Below are 20712 nucleotides of genomic sequence, written 5' to 3'. Positions count from 1 at the left end.
CCACGATTTCTATTGCTTTTTATTACCTTTACCTATGGTTTATATGACAAGGGGTCAGAGAACAGACACAGATGCTAAACCGGGTGGCTGAGTAAATGAAGAGAAAAGGAGAAGGACGTTAGAAGACATGAGTGAATTCACTTTAGTAGCCAAATGAAGTTTTGACTCACTGCTGACTCAAGTAAAATTCCAATTTAATACACCTCTAAAACATAACCTCTTCTAGATAAAACAACAGTAATCCACTAACCAAATACACTCAGAAGAGAAAGGGAAGTTCTGAGTAAGAGTACAAATATGAATCATTATTCTGATAATGTTTTTGTTATTATTTTTGCAGATGAATCTGAAAGCTCTTAGGACTCAATTAGGTTACCACAGCCAATAAAGACAAAAAGCTAAAGCAGGGCAGATACTTTCTGCCTAGACACTGTGGTGATGGGCACATTAGAAATGAGGTAGATTACATAGATGAACTAGACAGACACATCTAACTGTCCTCCAGTGCTCTCGTTTGTTTGACAGCCTGGAAAATGCCAACATTCTTGGGATTAAATGAAAATAGAAAATTGCAGTTTCACTGTAAAGTATACACAGAACTTTCCTATGTCAGATTCTCTTTGTTAAAATAAACCAGGGCCCAACCACGTCCTCCCAGAGTGACCCAAAGCTCAGTAAGAAAAATGACACAGTAACCAAGGCACAACTAACAGAGAGCCCTTGGGCTGCTACCCTTGTAGCCATGTTTTAGTGGAGTGATAATGACCTGCACATACATTGAGACATTAATTTTCTCCTGAGCTCAACAGCACCAAATATCCTAAACTGCCCGTCTTGCATTGCTGTCTTGACATTGTAATTCTTTTATCCGTGACTTCCAGCTACTTTACCTTTATGGGCTGGTCAAACAATTTTTGTTCTGTGGTGCCTTTTCTCCCCACTTTCTTCAAGAAAGCAGAAGTAAATATCTTGGATATAAAAAATAAAGAAGAGCACTGAGTGGAGTGGCTGTCCCCAGAGGCTGCTGGCCCAGGTCTGTGTCTGTGTGGCTCAGTCCCAGCTCTCAGAGCAGCACACGGGCAGTGACACACGGTTCACACTCGTGCCCACATCCCCTCGTTTCTCGCAGTGCCAGGAGCAGTGAGTGCTCCGTGCAGAGCTGGCTGTGGCAGTGCCCGGGCAGGCTGCAGCTCCTGCCCACCCAGCCCTGACAGCAGCACTGCCGAGCCCGGGCAGCTGAGCCACATCCCCGAGCTGCCGGGGACAGCAGCATCCAGCTCCTTGTGACAGTTTTCCCCACACAACATCACAATCAGCCAAACACATTTGTAATCTACTGCAGCTGGTGTTTCTATAATTGATAGAGATATAAAAGCCCTTTTTGCTAAAGTTGTACTTTTGTATTTTTTTTTTCTTGGGGGAGTTGTGAGAAAGCAGCTACAAAAAGCAAGCTTTAAATCTCAGATAATGTAGCTCCCTTTAGAATCCCAAGCTTAAAGCAAGTAGTTACGAGTTTTAGCAATGCAAAAAAAGGGAGCTAAAAACAAACATTTATTTTACTTGACGTAGCAAAACAGTGGATTAAAAAGTTAAATCAATGCTCCGTCTGAATGGTTCCTGCTGTAGCTGCAATTTCAAATGAAATAAGAATGTTATAAAAACTCGCCCATATTAGGCACATTTGGAAATGTCTCCTTGTAACTGTTCTTTAAGTGTTCTGTCTATGAGCACTAACAGGTCACTGCACAGGAAATGCAAAAATATGTTACATTTTAATCAGGGCATATAAAACACAGTCTAGAATGTTACATTGCCCTTGGGAATCTGAAGTAAGTAGGGGAACTTTTACAAAGTCCAGGTCACTCTCCCCATTACATCACTGTTAAAAAAAAAAATATTATTAGGTTACATTACAGAGATGTCATGTATTAGAACTTTCCCAGTTGCAGGATGATGGCTAAGAGATGCTTATTTCCTTGGAGAAACTCGTAATCGCTCCCTTGTTCCCTTGCTCATACTTTGTATATTGGAAATAGTGCATTTTAACCGAATCAAAATGTTTCCAAACAATTATAAAGAGGGAGGACTAATATAAAAATGAGACTGTTCGTATACTCACAGCAACAACAAATTTCAGCACTTTTACCCTAACACACACACACACACAAATTGAAACTCTGCCTGGCTGTACCTCATAGGTGATAAAAAATGAAAGAAGGGATTTTAGCAGACATGTTTGGGAATGATTAAGGTAAAATGTCCCTAATCCAAACAAATGGAAACCCAGATGTTGATGGCATCATAACATTCCTCTGCCTTCCCGCAACTCTTTCTCCACATGATTTACATTTGTTTAACCCAAATCACAAGTTTGTAAAATCTTTAATAAGTTCACCAAAACAGCAAAAGAATAATGCAGACATGACTGTTTTCTAGATTAACATTCTCAGGATTTTAGTTATTTAATACATAAATGCTGGAAGTGACACAAACCAGTACAATAACCTGAAGGCAACCTGCTCTGCTGAGCCTGATTTGAGTTTTGTCACTGACTTTCAGATAGAAAGATCATATTTATAGGAAAAATCTCCCATGGGGCAGCAAAAAACCCAAAATAAAATAAAATAAATCCCTGGCTCTGAGTAAAACCAAAGTGAGAGCCCCAAGGGCCCAGGGCAGGTACCCACACAGCGACCCAGGGACCAGCCCTCCACCATGGGCATGTTGGGGCAGGAAAGGAGCTCTCAGACTAACAAACCTTTTATCTGAACAGATATCTGTGGTTGAAACTCCTGGCAGGATTCTTTGTGTTTTCTCTGAGCTGCTTTTGTACCACAGCTCCTTCACTGCCCTCAGTGCCCACAGCCCAATCCACGCCAACCATGCCAGGCCTGGCGCCGCCATTGACCAACCCCCGACCCCTCCCAAACACCCCAAAAATATCAAATGTATCAAATAAACCACTGTCACACATTCTGTGTGGGGTCACCAACCTCTCCTTGTGCTGCCTGAGCTCTTCCACTCTCCTCCTGGCTCTGCCATCCAAAGGGAGCCCTGCCCTTGCCTGGCGCCATCTTCTCCTTGTTCCCGCACCAGGAATTGGAATTTTCCTCCTTCCCATTGGGTTTTGCGCCTTTCCTGCACTTCTCCTGTGGATGGGATCTCATCCCTGCCATTCACCTGACATGGAGGGCACAGCTCTGGCCGGTTTTAAGGAGATTTTTTGACTTTTTCCCCACAGAAGAAGGTCCCCTCACGTACGCCGTGCCATGGCGGCCCCTCAGGCCTGGCAGTGCCAGCCCAGCACAGCCCGGCTGGGTTTGCTCCCCAGCTGGCCTGGATGGATTTCCTGCACAAATCCTTTGTCCCTGTGAGCCGTGGGTGAGCCCAGGCTTTGGGAAAGCCAGCTGGGGGTCACACCTGTGGAGCCACATCGGCTCCCACCGGGGACTGATCCTGGCACGAGCTCACGGTCACGGTGGCGCTCTACTCTGACCAGGCAATACAGTCACGCACACGAGTTTACCCCTGTTTTCTACCAATATTTGATAATTTTATGCTCTTCCCACATTCTGCTCCCTACATTTCTCTGCTTCCTCCCTCAAGGCCTGGGCTCCAGCTAAACACAAACAAAAGCTTTTCTTCATTCTCCTTCGACTGCTCGGAACCATCGCTGCCCCTGCAGCCATTGTCCTACTTATCCAAAGCTCAAACATTTTTTAAGGGAATGTAATTGAAAAAGAGAAACCGAGAACAGAGCATGTGTGGTGGGGATGGCACGTTGGAGAATGCTGTGTCACCTTCTAAAAATTCTTTGGCAACAGCAACTTTTAGGCTTTATAAGTCAGACAAATTTGGGTGGATTTTCTCAGGGAAAGCAGAAGATATCTCTGAAAAATGTTCACGTCACTGCCAGAAAGCTCAGTGGTCCCACAGCTTTGAAATAAACCCTGATGAACGTCTTCTAATTTTTTGCCAAATAACATCCTACCCTAAATTACAGGAAGAACGTTTTAAGAAAGAAAACACAGATTTTAATAATGGAAATGGTTGCTTCAAGCAGCTCAGAACTGGAAACATTAGAACCAGTAGAAATCAAACTTCTCAGCAGGAAACCCCCAACAATCTGGACTATAAGAACTGTTGAGCCCATAATACAGAAGTTATTGCTGCCATGCCCTGGGCTATCCAGTGCTCCCACATCACTGATCTCAAGGACCATGCTGCTTTTCTGTGCTTTTCAAGATTTTCCCTATTTTGCCCCCCTTTTTATTGTCACACATCTGAACTTGTACCACATTCAAGGCCTGCCAGGCAGGTGAAGTTGCTCAGCCCTGGGCACCAGTCTTGGATCTTGTCCTGCCTCATGCACTGCACCTTGACTCTTCAGTCTGAACAATTCAGATGGATAAAGAGCTCAGCAGACAAAAAAAACCCCAGAAAATACATCTATAATTCCACGGAAAAGGCTGATGGCTTGTGCTGTCATATTTGAGCTGTTTTTTCTCATGCATGAGTAAAACAATAACCAGGTGAGCCTAAAAACCCCAGGTCTGAGTCCCTGATTCAGTCAGAGCAGCCCTTGGCCATAAATTTCAGCTCTGACTTAAAAATTGATAGAAACTATTTTTTAATCATCAAGTATTCAGCCGCTCATTACTGATATATGCTTTAATGATGTGCCCTTAAATTTTGGTCTAGTTTTAAAAATACAGTTTCCTCAAATTCCATACCAAATCCAGGCCCTGTAATTTTGTTCTGATGCTTTTTCCTTTCTAAGGTCTGCTTGAAACATAAAATTTAAAGAGTTTGCTCTGCCAGGTAACGTTTTGTTAGCTTTTGACAAGAGAAAATATTTAATCCCTTAATTTTTTTTTTCTTCCCGCTCTGAATATTAGTTTAATTGTCACAAATAATTAAACGCTTACGAGTAAGAGACATCTTCAGACATTTTGACAATACATATTAAGAGACACTTTAAGGCAAATCTGCACAGATCGGCTTTTATTTGTTATGCTAAACGATGATGCATCCTGATTGCATTTGTTCCTTATTTGTGTGTGCAACAGGAGACGTACTGTGAATGATCTGTAAGGAATAAAATGACAGTATTTGACAGGCTAGGAAATGTCTGGGCAAGGATACAGGAGAAGGAACCCTGAGAGGGCATTGTTTATGGAGGGGCAATGGGGAGAGACACTCCCTTCAATCTAAGGCAATGAAAGGCGCCAACAACTAAATTACAGTTAATAACAGTAAGAAATAAACATAAATTACGTATACAAGGCTCGAGCTCAAGGACTTTGGACCACTAAAAATATATATTATTATATCAATTATCAACGAGAGACAAATTCCCATCCTGGGAATTTGCATATGAACTCTAATAACCTACTATTCAGAAATAGAGGCAAGCATTAATTTCCACATGAAAAGGAGCCATGGGAGAGCTTCCCAAGTCCCCAGCTCTGGAGAAGAAAGCCCTACCTGGTGATTCAACACCTCTGCTCCAGGGGGTAGCCGGTGGTCTCCCAGGTAAGGCAGATCAGCCCTGTATTACCTAAGATTTATTGGGAGTTCCTGTCAATATAATGGCTGAAACGACCATTGCTGAAAGGTAATACGGTGTGAAAATAAACATGAACAATCCTTAATGAATCCAGAGGCTATTACCTGCACCATATTTCTTCTACAGGCTATACATACGTCTCCAGCCTAGAGAAACAGCATAAAAGTGCCCTTGATCGAGCCCTAATTCCAGTTTACACAAGGGAGGGAACTGAGGGAGGTCCATGGGAATTTGGTGCTAAAGGCTTTTGAAAATTCAGGTCTCTCTTTAGCTGCCCATGTAAGGATTTAGACCCCTAGGACTGGAAGCTCAAGCTCTAGCACTAGAGAATTCCAACCACCTCTGGCAGTCTGAGTGGAGGAAAATGTGTATGGCCTGTTCAGCTGCAATTTCACCAGCTTTTACATATTTCTCAGGGCAATGCTTTATAGACAGGCACATCCAGCTCTGCCAAAGAAATGCAGAACAGTTTATGGGAAGAAAAGTAGCAGGAATCAAACTCTCTGGTCCTGAAACAGCACGGACCAAAAACTGGAATGTAAAAAACTTGATTATTCTGTCTAAAACTCCTGTCTGCTCAAGCTCCCTTGGCTTGTTAGAATTAACAGAGCTCTGCTTTCTCAAGCTGTGAGCTCTCCCGTTTTTGGGAGCTCCTGGCCATGAACAAAGAGCCTCTTCCACCATCACAGGGAATTGCTCAGCAGGGATGAAACTGCATCTCCACCTTCCCCAGGGTCCCAGCTGGGCTCTTCCCTCTCCTCTCCCAGCACAGGCCAGGGGATGCCTTGAGCTTCCAGCCCAGATTTCCCTCCTGGAAACGCTCTGATGATAGAAATGTGACCTAGTACCTCGAGCAGGGAATTGGGAGCAAACGCTGCTTGACCTTGAGCAAATCAGGTAAAACCTCCCGGGTTCAATTCGCCTTTCTGAACAGCTGAGGGGAAATATTCCACATCACTGAGGTTACTCTGAGGAGTACCAGCAAGAAATCCATGGAAAAAAAAAGGTGCTAAGTGTGAAGAAATATCGCTCCATTGCCAAACAAAGGACACAAATACGGGCAGGATCCATGCAGCTAATCAAAAGCACTGGAAAGCTTTTAATTTTTTTAGCATTTAATGCTACAGATGATCAATATAAGTACTTAACTTCTTTCTCCTTTCACGTATTAATTTAATGCTACATGTACTGTGCTTATGAATGTTATGACACGGCTGAAAAACACATAAAAAAAATAATTTTGGTAGACCAATACAGCAGCTGGCACAAGGTTATGTTTCTTCGATACAAAACATAAAATCATAAAAGACCCAGCACTTTCCTGTGAAGTCCACTCACCCTGCAGGAAGCAAATGAGTTCTTCCTACATGTACAAAGAAAATTGCAGACCTTATAAATCGTGCTGGTGATTTGCCGTGCAATTCACACACAGAAAAAAAATATTTATATATGGAAAATTCAGAGTAAAACCTTTCTATGAAAAATAGAAATTACTTCTGTCCAAGTGCAGGGGGAGTGATAGAAATAAGGTTGTTGTCTGCACACGCCAAACTGCACCAATGTGCAGATTTTCATTCTGATTCCTCTAAGCAGAGGTTCACTAAGAAAAAAAACAATCTGAGCTATCAAGGTATTCTAGAGAATTTAATTATGGTCATTAAAACCAAGAACTGTAAGCTGCTCCTTTTTTCAATAGAAATTCTGTGCCGATTCCACATAAACAGACCCAATATCACTTGAGCAAAGTTGCTTTGGGAATATGTAACAGCCTTTTTTAAGTTATGAAAGCAATATTGAATGAGATTTACTACAATTTAAGATAAGTGGGTCTTAATTTTATATGAACAGAGAGACTTAAAAAGCAGGCAGGAAGAGTTCCAATTATATTGTGCTGGAATATCAGGCCCTGTGCAAAATTGCCCCTTTTCTGTTTTACATGCATAAAAACAAGCACAACAGGCTTTTCAATTAAATTAGTCTTTTGAGAGAGATGCAGAAAGAGCCAGCAAGCTCCTTAAAACTTTATTGCTTTTTATCTTTGTCAGGTAGGGCTGGGAGTTAAAAATGACCTGTTCTTTGCAGCACACAGTCCTTCCTGGAAGTTTTTTCTTCCTGTTCGACCCATCCATTTTAAAGGTTTCCCGAAATGGGAATGCAAGGCTTGATCCGGGTTAGTTTTCCCCATACACTCGGTAGTTGTGCTTTTCCACAGCCATCCACAGCTCGGGATGTTTCCCAGAGTCTCTTTAGCATTGGGAGTCACTTTAATGAGCCTCAGTATCATTAGAGGAAAGCAGTTTACAGAACACAGGGAGAAAAGACACAGAAAGGAATAAGATACAGCTCTAATAGATACAAGCCATGGAGATGAAAGAAGGGAGTCAGCATCTCATTTGCATTAATACAATAAAAATACAGCATTAATGTTGCTAGTTGTAAATTTTTTTTCAATAAACTTCAGCCTGATTATATCTGGGAAAAAGGTAGGCTGTGCATTCCTCGTAGTATTTATCCTATAAAGAGCAGTTACTGCCTATTAACTTTCTAGATTTAATTGCCACTAAAAACAATCTCCAGGAAACTTCAATTGAAAGTCACTCCTCAAGAACCGATGGTCTGAGCTCTCAGAACTGCTTTGTTTATGGCAATACAAAGCCAGAGCTCCAACTCACACAGCTCCACTCCATCATTATGTTCAGTATTTTGTTTACTGATATTATGTGTGTGTATGTCTATAATTATACACCCAGACACACACACACACCAGTTCATCACCAGAATCAGGCAAAAGCAATACTGCCAACCTTGTTTATACAAAAAGCACGAAGCACAACCTCAAAAATCACGAGACTGGCTGAAAATGATGAGAAGTTAAAAACAGTCACTTTGAGAATCAAGGCATTTTTCTTCTGCATAAGAACTTCTATCCTGCTTGTTTTCAAGTTCCTCTCCAGAGCAAGCAGTTTGAAATAAATTTCCTACTAAAATACATATTGGACACTTGCATAATCATCATCAGACTCCAGGAGCTGGAGGTTTAAAGAAAATAAACCCTAACAAAGGACTTTCAGGGGACACCACTCCTAACAACACAGTTCTAACATTTGGGCAAAGATTGGTGCAATAATCAAAAGCTGCTCTGAACACCCGAGCTCTCCAGGTGCATCCCTCTCCCACACACACATTTTTCTCCCCTCCTCGCAGGTATGGATGTGTGCATGCCCGAAAAAGATCAGTTTCTCAGACATTTAGGACTGTTTGTTCTCTTTAACTGTGGAATTTTACCAATACTTGGGACCATCAGGAGCTGCACGTTAGAAACTCTGTATTTTTCACAATCAGATCCTGTCATTTTGAAGCTATTGTTGTGCCTTTCTTTTTCCTAGGGCAAAAGGGGGAAACATTTCTTTTAGGGAAACAAAGATTCTCTTCATTTTTCTAAATGAAACACTTAATGCAACACTTAGATCAGAAGACCAGTTTTTCCACTTCTTTTTTTTTGCTCACAAGGTAATGGATGAAAAGCCAGCAACAGTTAAAGAGGGATGTGTAAATCTAATGGGAAACACTGTGCTTCTGTGATGCTTTTCTCCTTGAAACCTCAAAAAATACACAGTTTGCTGTCAAGGTACTTCTGAGTTGAAGAAGCCGTTATTATAACACGGGAAAAATTACTCTGTGCCAACAGCCCCGAGTGAGAAGCCACCTTAATGAGAAATAACTCCTTTTAGTCCCTAAAAGCACATGGAACTTTCAGGCTTTGGATTGCAACCCCATTTTCAGGCATTTTCTCATGAGCTGCCTCCTCTGTGAACACTGTACCTTAAAAAAAGGGTTTTTTTAAAAAGCCCATCTCACCTCCTGGAACCCAGAATCAGTGCTCAGGAATTAACACAGAGCATGGAAACGTGATTGGGGAGGGAAGTTGGCCGAGCAAGCAGAATATCTCAGTCATGCAGACTTCAGGAAAGAATAGCTTGCAAGTGTTAGGAACAGAAGTTCCAAGCAGAACTGTCCTTGGATTTAAAGCTGAATGGAAGAATCTGGTCCCTCTTTGGAGGCAGAATGCTTCTCCAGGAATATATATATATATTGAATTTTACAGCTGAACAGCCCAGACTCACACAGACAGTCCTACCACAGGCCAGTCACCCACTGAATCAAAGTGCTGAGTAAGAGCTGCTGAACTGGACCCACTCTCATGTAAATGATTGTAATTAAATAGGTAATGAAAAATCCCTGCTCTTGCATGAATGAAATGGAAGATTTCAGCTCGGAGTGTAATGTGGTTCCACTTGGCTCCTGTATCAGATTGGGAGACAAATGAAAATGTCTCTCTGCTTGCGTGAGCATGCTTTGGAGGTAAAACTTCACAAATATTTTCATTTTACAGAGAAAAGGGAGAAACAAAGGCTTATTTCAGCAGCAAAGTCTGTAGGGTCCCCCCTTTTTAAGGCAGAATGTGGCACACACATCTCAACCCGAGAAGCATTAAACAGAATTTGAATAATTTTACTTTGCCTTTGCTAATAATACGTCATCCAGTGGAAGAACTGGGCCTTATTCTCCCCTCCACCAGCTGACATGATATTTTTTTTACATTTGAGCTCTTAAGATCTGCACAATAGCTTAACACAATAAGTGTTTAGCCTCTGGTTCCAACTGTAATTGATAGAGTACAGTTCCATTCCCTCTGCTGCTGCTAAGTTGGGAATTGCAGCCACAGCAACTGACAGCTTTTTTTTCTCCTCGAGTCTGGAGTTGCTCTCTGGGAGTGATGTCCTCATCGGGATGGGAAGGGAAATGATGGCAGAAAAACTCACCCTGGCCCTGTGCTACCGAGAGACTCCAGGGACCTCTGCTAGGGGAAACAGCTCCTTGAGGTGGGTGCTGATAATGAGAGCAAAAATCAGGAGGAGAAAGCTCCGGGAGGAAATTTCTAAAATCCTGCCGGTTTGGAGAAAATGGGAGCACAGAAGAGGGAGAGCATTTATTTATGCACTAGAATTTCTGACAATGGACATGCTTTCAAAAGTGCTGCAAAATTGTGTCATTTGCTGATGGAAATGTTTTTTTTGTTTCCCAGTCACAGGGGCTGAACTCTGGGTGCGCCCTGCTCTTCGGATAGTGGGGATATACTGGGCTTGGATAAATGAGGGGAAAATTGAAATAGGGGAACTGGCACTAAAATCAACCTGATTTCAAATTGTCCCGTTCAGGCCTGAGTTCTGATACGGGAAAAAAAATTCCGAGCAGCTTTGGGTTTAGGAGCCGACTGCAGAATTTAACGCAGATGGCGACTAATTTTGGTGCCTCTTTAGTTGCAAAAGTACCTATTTTGGAATATATTTAATTAACCAGGATTTAAAGGCTCCTCTTGTTTGTGAACACCTTGGCTTTTTTTGTCATCTGTCAGCATCGTGATGTGCACTGTAAGTGAAGGGTTCTGAGGCATGAACTGTTTAGGTGGTTTTGATGTGCAGTTGCTTTTCTGGAGGATGTTGAAACAAAACAGTGCTGCCATTTCTACAGCTTCATTCAGCACTGCTTCCTTAGAATCTGCTGCCATTGCCCCTGTTATAAAGGATACAGATAACCCTGGAACAGCCACAGTGCTCCTGTTACATTTATACAGATATCTCGCTGCCTTTTGCCACAGAAATACAAGGAGAAAGCTTTGCTTGCCATTTGCTCTGCTCTCTGCACAAGCAGAATTTCACTTTCTAAATATGATTCTGGTTTAAATAACCTTTCCTACTAAGGTGCAAGCTGCGGCTTTAAAGAACTCCCTGCTCACCACGTTCTGCTTGCTGCTCTAGGAGGACTCTTCCAAAAACACACCCTTGTTATTCCACAGCTCCGATAAACAGAATAAATGTGCCTGAGACCTGCTTCTTCTGTACTTCTCCCCAGCTTTGGCTCTTAGCTAGTCTGTTGGGGCTGAGGGAGAAAGAAAAGAAGAAATATAAAATTTCACCCGCAAAGGGTGAAGGGTCCAGATTCCTCTTCTCATGCTTTAAAAAAAGCAAACTACCAATTCACAATCACAAAATAAAATATGCACATTTAAACAAGCTGCAGGGGAAAGGAGAGTTTAATCCAGTGAAATTGTGTTTGAAAGCTATTTCATACCCCTAGGAATAAAATCTGAATAGCAATTCTGCTTTGCTTCCACCCTTTTTTCACCCTCCTGTTAATATATTACCATTTGGGATCGTTAGGAGACTTTTGCCCCAGACGTGGCTGCATTTTGCTGAAGGATGAAGGACTTTGTGGGCCCGAGCCTCTTCTTGCTCACAGGAGCAGTCAGAACTCAGCGATGCTCCGGGGGAAGGATGTTTGATTTGCACCTGGGCGGGAGAAGGAGCCGGCCCCTTTTTTAAAGCCCTTTGTGATGCGTTTGGGTGAAAGCCCCAACACAAACGGGCTGTTTATGGCAAACACAGGTCCCATCCTAAAGCAGGCACTGATGGAAAGAGCTGCAACTCTCTGCCTCAACAACTACCGACTTGGGAATGAGGCTCTCAAAAAGCAAGGATGATTCAGAAAAGATTCGGCTGCAAAGATCAAAATGCGTTTGACATCGTTTCGGCGTTGATGGGAAATAAAGTGGCTCTGAAAGTGTAATCGGAGAGCAGAAATCCCCATCATCACACATAAATAGTGCCCCATTTATCCAATTACACTCCCTTGTTTCATTGCAATGGCCTGGAATATATTTCTTAGGAATACAAGGCTTAAAATTAATAATAGAAAAGGACAAAATTGCCATGTATATTTCTCTAGATAGATTTTCATCTAACAGCAGGACTTCACTTCTGATTCACTCGCTGGTTCTCTCTAACCTTTACATTATTCATTAATCAAACTCGAAACCTGCTTTCAAAGTCAGTGCATGGCAGTAATTATTTACAGTTGTGCATAGTATTTAATTTTAAGCAATGACAAAAGCAGGCATGTCCAGAATCATAAGGCTTATCATTTTTCTTGCCTTGGAGGTGAACTATCTGAAGAAACTAAAAGTTGCAAACTTCTCTTCAATATCTCTGCTGCCATCAAGACAAAATGCAGTGCAACTGATACCTTTGAACTTGTACAACTAAAAATAAATAAAAGTGAAAATTAAGTAATATATAATGTATTAACTCCTTTAAATAAAAGGACTAAGGAGCTTTGCTATCAGCCTTGATGAGAGCTTCATTTCTTACTGCACAGTCTGTCTCCTGTCACTTTGAGGTATTTTTCACCATACAAAACAGAACCTCAGTATTATCCCTGAAAATGAAAGTCAGTTTTAAGAACTATATACAACAGGCACGTCTGCTCTTTGAAACTCCCCCTACCCCCCACAAACACACAAATACAACTTCAAAGCAGGAGAACTATTGCAAATGTATAAACCTACTTCAAATAGTTCTGCTGGCTGAAACTGGACTGCATTTGCACGATTTTGCTCACCTGAAACAACACTGATCTGAGGAGAAATCTAATCAAAGAAATGCACCACTACAGAGCAATGCACGTTTTATAATGAGAATGAGAAAGGAGAGATCTAATTGTGGTCATACAAGTTTCTCCCTTGTCATTAAGATCTTAAAAATGCTGTAGGATCCTGGATAAAAACATCTCTTACTGTATCTCAGCAGGGAAATCCCCGGAAACAACAGCACGGGCTCTGCTCGAAAAAAATTTACTTACTGTATCCTATGGTTCTAAAAAAGAACACCGTGCCCCTGCCACGGAAAGATACTACACACATTCCAAGTGAAAATTCGACTTTGAAACCCAAATAAAATGAAGCCTCGTATTCCTGACAGAGAGAAAAAAGGAGCAGCTCTAGCACTGTCACTGTGCCGATCAGCATCCATGGAAAAACAGCTATTTATTTATCCTGCAAGTGGAAAATGTGAATGCCTTATTCAGATCAAACCTCTTGGTCGAAGAAAATAATAATGATAGAGTCTCTGATAGCAGAGTTCTCCCGAGTACATACAGATATTTATGTAAATAGGTGCATTTCTAGCGGAACTGTTATTTACGGGGAGAGCCATAAATTTGGGATCTTTGCCGGCCAGGAATCCCAACCTGCATAGGTGCATTCCCTGGGCACGTCCCAAAAGCTTCAGCCTGCAGCCCATTGTCCTGCACCCAAAGAAATGCAGCCAAAGCTGGGAGTTGATCAAAGTTCTGCGTGTCCCAGTTTCTCTGGGGTGACATTTCCCCCCGCGTGGATCCCAAGCACGACTTCACAAAGTTTATTCAAGTGTGCCACTAAACTTGCCCATACATTTTGTCCCACATTTGCTGTGCTACACCCAGGAAATATTCGCAAGGGCGAAGGAAAATTTGTAAGGTAAAGACAACAAATATGAGTTTTCTTTAAAGGACTAATCCGAGGAAGGACACAAAGGGAAAAAAGAAGGGAAAAAACCCGCCTACATTAAAAGCCAAACAAGATAATAATTGTGCATGTCTGGCTAAGAGAATCTAGAGGGCAAGCCTTACGTCATTGGCACTTGGGTTACCATGGTGAGTGATTTATTGATATATATCAAGAATGAATAGATCAAAGGCAGCAAGATGACAGGTGATCAATCAAATGTCAAATCAAAGCTGGCAATCAACTGGAAAGCTGATTTTTCAGTGGGTGGGTCTGGCAGAAGAAAAATGAACTTCCATATTGCGCTTCCCAGAAACAAAACCCCACCACACTATTAAAAAAAAAAAAAATAAAAAGCAATTAAGGAGCCTGAAAGAAAACTCTTTGAAAAGATTTACTATACAGACCCACTCGTCTGTTTCTTTTTCTTGGCCCCCAAAAGAAAAAGAACACCCTAACAACGACAAACAAAACACTTCCAAAGTTGCAAACTATTTTCTTCTGTTCAAAAAAAAAAAAAAAAAAAAATTGCAAAACCACTTGGCATGTGCAAATATATAAACTCGGCTACGAAACAAAAGAAGGATTTGATTTGAAAATGTGGATTGTCTTCTAACAGTCAGAACGTTTCATTTTATTTCCTGTTGCAATTTTCACCACTGATGATCAAAGGCTGAACTTCCCCACCGGGTTCATCAGCAGAGAGTCCCTGTACTATTTCAGGCACACACAGCGCTCACACACACACACACACCCGGCCAGAACCGCCACCAGAAATACGGCGAAATAAAAGATTAAACACCCCGACCCACTTCGCGAAACGCACGGATCCGAAGCGAAAGGCAACGGGAGGGGGGAAAACCAGAAAGGACAAAAAAAAATATAAAAAAAAAATAAATAAAATAAATAAAAATTCTATCCTAAAGCGAGAAGCAAAGGGAAGCCTGGCTGCTTTCGGTTCGGGCAGGGGAAGGGGCAGGGGGAGAAGGGGCGCCGGGGGAAGAAAGTTGGGGGGAAAAGTTTCGGCAGGGCAGCGGCAGCGGCGGCTGCGAGCCGGGGACAGCGGCGGAGGGCGAGCGGACAGCCAGCCCTGGCACGGCAAAAGCCTGGCAAATAGGGAATGAAACTGGCTCCACAGACTTAGGAGGGAAAGGGAGGGGGAGGGGGGATAAATAAATAAAGATCCAGCCCGGAAAAGCAAGGGTGACCCTAAATAATAATAAAGATGGGGGGTAGGAGTGGAAGGAGTGGAGAGACAGAGGCTGTGTAAGTGGATGGCTTCTCCTTACCTGCAGCCCGTTTGGGTGCTTGCTGTTTCCTCCTTGGCATCGCTCTACTTTCTCCAATCTCACTTCTGTCCCCAGATCCGAGAGCCCTGAGACGCTCCTGAGCCGTGTTCCTCTGCCTCTCAGCTGCTTCCCCAGCACCCCCCTCAAGCCTCCCCTGCCCCCCTCCTTTCCACTTCACTGATAGGAACCTGTTTGGTTTTTATTTTATTTTAGAGATCTAGGTTTCTTTCTTTCTTTTTTTTTTTCCTCTCTCTCTCTCTCTTTTTTTTTTCTTTTTTTTTTTTTTTTTTTTGGTTGGCTTTTTTTTTTTTTTTTTTTAACTGTTGCAACACTTGCTTTGCTTTGATTCAAACATCCAAGCTCAGGAGCAAATGAAAGGCGCCCACAGTGCCAGAGAACGGCAATAAATAAATAACAAAATAGATCTGTATATATTAAAAAGGCAGCTCTGGAGAGACTGTGGGGCTGGCTGCTTCCTCCCTTCCCTGTCCTGTCCTCCTCCTCCTCCTCGCAGAGCCGTATGGCGGAGCGGTGCCCGGGTGTGCGCGGTGTGTGCGTGTGTGTGTGTGTGTGTGTGTGTGTGCTCGGAGCGCCGCAGGTTCCGTGCTGTCAGATGCCAGGCAGTGAGTGATGTGGGAGCGGACAGGGAGGCTCGGGATGGGAGGAAATGTGGGATCCGCGCTCGCACACACGCACACGCACACACACACACACACACACACACACGCGCGCACACGCGGCGCCCCGAGCGCGGGCACACGCGCGCACACGCACACACAGACACGCGCGCCCCGCACACACACGCGCGCACACGCACACAACAAGGCAGGGCGAGGCGATGCCAGCGAGCATCGATCCACCGAGCAAACTGAACATTAACAAACTCCTCCTCCGCGACCCGATGACAGGAGGAAATTTACTCCGCGCAGCCGGGCGGCAGAGCCCGTTCATTAAAGAGACAGGGCGCCGGCACCGCGCCCGCCGCCGCCACCCCGCCGGGCCCCGCGGGGACACCGCTCCCCACGCGGGGACACCGCTCCCCACGCTGGGATACCCCTCCCCACGCCGGGATACCCCTCCCCACACCCCCTCCCCAGGCAGGGACACCGCTCACCACATCCCCTCCCCACGCGGGGACACCCCTGATACGGGAGCATCCCCCGAAACGGGAGCATCCCCAAATGCGGGACCTTCCCCGCACACGCGGGACCACCCCCCTCACCCCCTCCCCATTCGGGATCACCCCCCACACCCCTCCCCATGCGGGATCACCCCCCGAACCCCTTCCCCACGCGGGATCACCCCCGGCCCCGCAGGATGCGCTTCCCAAGGGAGGGCGCTGCGGGCAGCCGGGGCCGGGGCGGCAGCGCCCTCCGCGCCTTCCACCCGGCACCGGGCGGCTCCAGGGGAAATCAGGGATTGGCGGCAATGATCCCGCTGGACGGGCGGGTGCGCTCCTGCCGCTGGGCTGCCCGCGGCTGCTGGGACACCGGGGTGCGCCTCAGGTGTGCCCGGGGCTGGGAACCGGGGCTGGGGACCGAGGGATGCTCCCTCAGGTGTCCCTGGGGCTGGGGACCTGGGGATGCTCCCTCAGGTGTCCCTGGGGTTTGGGATCAGGGGATGCGCCCTCAGGTGTCCCTGGGGCTGGGGACCAGGGGATGCTTCCTCAGGTGCTCCCTGCAGCCTGTGGATAGCCCAGGACTGGTGACCAGGTCCCTTCCCTGCCCAGGTGTCACTCTGCACCCTGAGGTGTCCCAGCCTCATGGAACATGAAGGGATCAGAGGGTTGGACATCGAAGTTTGGTGAAGTTCGGGTGAAACTCGTCTGCTCCCCGAATTTCCCCTGGCACCTGGATTTAGGGAGAGTCAGGGCCATCCATCAGGTGCTGCTGCACCCTTGTGGGAGCCCAAATCTGTGTCCCATCCAACCGAGCAGAGTTTGTCACTGTTTCAGAGCCCCAGCAAACTGCCAGGCCAAGGAGGAGCAGGTGGCACTGCAGCTCTGAACAATGTTGGTCCCTAAAACACACAGAGACAACTTCCCCCTCCCCTTTTATTCTTTCAGCTTTAGGTTGTTTATTTTCCCCAGCTGCTCTGAACAACTTGAGGATTTAAATGTGATTTGGGGTGGAAAGGATGAACTAAGTTCTATGTATTCAACTATAATTTATATAAGACCACTTAAAAGTGGCTTTTCTGATACTCCTTATCTTAAAGCAAGACGTTGCTGTAGAACTGAGTTTTTACCTTTTTGGGGTTTTTTGGCATTTGACTATTTCTAATGAAACTAATAGGAATAGGAATAGGGATTATAGGAATAATTTGCATCCCTCTCAAATATAATCTGTCTGTTACAAAGAACCAGCAAGAGCTGCTGTGTTGTAGCCAGTGCCACTGGGCCATCTGCAAGGCCTGCAGCCCCCTAAAGTGACCTCTGTATTCAGCAGCCCAACACCAGATTGTGTTTATTAAAGTATCCTCCAAACTGGTTTCACTGATATTTTTTGATACGTTTCTCTGTATGAACTTCAGCAATTTTTATATGCAATAGCAAAGTATTTACTGGTGCACGCAAATGCTTAGTTTGAAAGATAAAATAGGATAGCACTACTATAAAATACTCATTTTTTCACTTCTGCCTGGTATAACTCACCTGGGAGTGAACAGCTCTGCTAGGATCCGTGGGAATTGAGGGGGTCTCTGATACCTGAGTGCAGCACGTGTAAAACCCTGCTGGTGCACACCAGGGATTTCTGCTTTGTCTCCAGTCCAGGAGGTGTCAACACAGGGCCAGGAGGGGCCACAGCAGTGGGACATTATCCCTGCCCTGGGATGAGGAGAAAGGACACACTACTGACTTGAGAAGTGCAGCCTGCACCTGGATCAGGTAGCTCGGCACAGAGTGGCAAACCAAGATTTTCTCCTCACATTTCGTGCTGTCTTGATTTGTGAATTTGAACCCTTCAACTTCTGCGTGTTGGTCCCCAAATGAGCAAACTGCAGATACCTCTGGCTGGTTTTCAGTTTCCTCTCCTCCCTGGCTGCACACAAAGGTGCTGCACCTCCACTAGACTGTTTATTATGAAGGGTTGTGTGTGAAATGCTGTTTAACACAGCGAAGTTTTACTAAGATTTCTCCCAACCCACGGGACACTGGCAGGCGTGAGGGGGTGGCAGATGACACAGTGGCCTCCTGTTTTAACCTCTCCATGTGCTGCTGCCGTGCAGAATGCAAAGCCAGGAGCTGTGGTTCAGGCAGGGCAGCAGCTCGGCGTGCTCTGGGATCAGAGGAGCAGCTATTGTTCTCCAGAGCCGTGGCTCGGGTCCAAGCACACACACACACTGCCGACGGGATTTGTGTCGGGGGCACTCACGGCCTGCACAGGATGAGAAAGTCACTGTTTGAAATGGTTACTCCTTGGGGAAAGGGGAATGGAGAAGATGGACTTGTGAGTGGAGCAGTAGTGAGATGGCACCCTATCCTCGGTGATAAATGGGAGCATTAACAAGGCTTGGTCGAGAGGAACCCTACAGATTTATGGCTTCCTGTCTCCACCAGCAGATGCCATTATGGCTGACAGAACAGAATGCCTTTCAAGAGGGAACTGGGCTGGGATTATGAAGAAGGGGAAAAAAAAAAAAACCAAGCAGAGTCTGGTGTCCATTTTTATCCACTGGTCAGAACTGGCTGATAGGTTTGAATAGAGCTGGAACTACACAGCGTTCGTGTGCTCCCTGCTCCTGTTATTTATAACAAAGTTGGTGAAGGTCATTTAGCATCTCTTTTAGCACAGGAAGAACCCATAATATTTACTGAAAGCATTTTTGCACTCTTGAAAATTAGAGATAATAAAATGAACAGATAGCACTGAAGGCTTCCTTGGCTTATCCAGTGGAATAATCTCGATGGGTGCTTAATGTTTACTTTGGAAATACAGCAAATGATTCTGAAGCTATATTGAATTTTATCTATTTTTATTACGTTGCAGAATAATATTTCTCTTTCCTGACAAAATGTTATGACCAGTAATAGCAATGGCAGTTATGCATGTTCAAAAAAGAGTAATCAAATCTCATGCTTCAGGGCATGAGCTGAATCCCCCACTGGGATCCAGAAGGAATTTTTTTTCTCCCCAAATATAGCAGTATACAATCAAGTAGGTATGTTCTTAGAGGATTTTCAATTTCTTGGTTAGGTGCAGATTACATGGAGCAACAGTGTGACCTGGGATTGTGAAAATCCTCTCTCGCTGTAGTTTTGGGCTGGTTTGGGTGGGATTTTTCAGCCTAATGTGTGTGATTTGTTGTGCCTTACAGGAAAAGTTTACAGGCACTTGTGTGCACAATGAAGGGCCCAATGCTCTTTGTGTACCTGACTCTGATAACAGTTCCCATCACGTGTAGTCACAACAAGCTCAGCTCTGTGACTTGCAGTGTTTTATCTTACTTATTTTTCTTGTCTGTCTTTCTTTCAATGACTGCTCTGCTGATAATTAAACACGGGGATTTTTTTTCTCTTTCCCTTTTTTTTTCCCTCTAGAAGTTATCTATATGTAGGTACACAACTCCTCTTGAATGAAATTCACAGTGTTGGTGACCCCTTTCACGCTTTGCCTACCACTTTTGAGAAAGAAAAAGTGGAAATTCTGACAAGTCCTGCAAACAAAGAAAGGGTTAGAAATATTTGATTTGATAAATAAAATTTAAAAAATCAGTATTGCCAGCTAATGCCACTGTCAGCCTCAGTGTTTACTTTTTTTCTTTTGAGAATTGTTGGAGGAAAATTATTTTAAAAAGTGTTTGGGTTACAGTGATTTTGAAAGAATCGACTTGAGGTCAGACTGAGGATTCTTTAGAGAAAAGAGAACCCTGTAGATCCCTTGCAGTCCCTGCCTAGGAACAGCTTTAACTGGGATCATTCCACTGAGGCACATTTGACCACAGCATGCAGATTCAACAACTTCTGGGCAGCCTCTTCCAGTGGATTTACCATAGAAAAAATTATCCCACTGTTGGAAAACTTTTTCTTTTTGGGGCCTTCCCAAATAAAATGGAGAACAGTTTCTTCCCTTCCTCTTTGAGGCAGTTTTCATCATCTTTGCAGACACGTTCCCCAAACCATCCCCGCTTGTTCAGCATCCCTTGCACATCACATTCCCTGGTCCTGGCCCTCATTTCACTGCTCCGTGGCTGGACAACATCTGACTCGAGGTGCAGTGCCAAAGCCTGGCTGCTGGATTTGTGTTTTCCACCTCCCCAGCAGAGTGGGATCCCTTCACATGTCTAACACATGACACTGCTGTTCCATGTCCCAGTTTGACACCCGCCCTTTCTGCAGCACCACGGCACCCTTGACTCACCGAGCCTCTGATTCACTGCAGCCCCAGCTGCTTTCCTGCAGAACTGCTTTGTAATCACTTGTCCCCATCCTATATTTGAGCAGTTGATTATGCATCAGTGACAACTTTGCACTG

The 20712-nt window shown here is 44.4% G+C and overlaps 1 protein-coding gene across 3 annotated transcripts in view; it reads right to left on the bottom strand.

Annotated features, from left to right (window-relative positions):
- The window catches only part of TSHZ2 (teashirt zinc finger homeobox 2), a 209788-nt gene extending 193716 nt beyond the window's left edge, over positions 1 to 16072 (bottom strand). For all 3 annotated transcript variants that reach the window (XM_088175113.1, XM_088175114.1, XM_014876077.2), the window contains exon 1: positions 15239 to 16072. In XM_088175113.1, the coding sequence (XP_088031239.1) occupies positions 15239 to 15278 (40 nt within the window). In that variant the 5' untranslated portion in view covers positions 15279 to 16072. The remainder of the gene's footprint in view (positions 1 to 15238) is intronic.
- Positions 16073 to 20712: the final 4640 nt, after the last annotated feature.

Source organism: Sturnus vulgaris, chromosome 17 (genome assembly GCF_052056855.1).
Source record: "Sturnus vulgaris isolate bStuVul1 chromosome 17, bStuVul1.hap1, whole genome shotgun sequence".
NCBI lineage: Eukaryota > Metazoa > Chordata > Aves > Passeriformes > Sturnidae > Sturnus > Sturnus vulgaris.
This window is presented reverse-complemented; position numbering and strand designations above follow the sequence as displayed.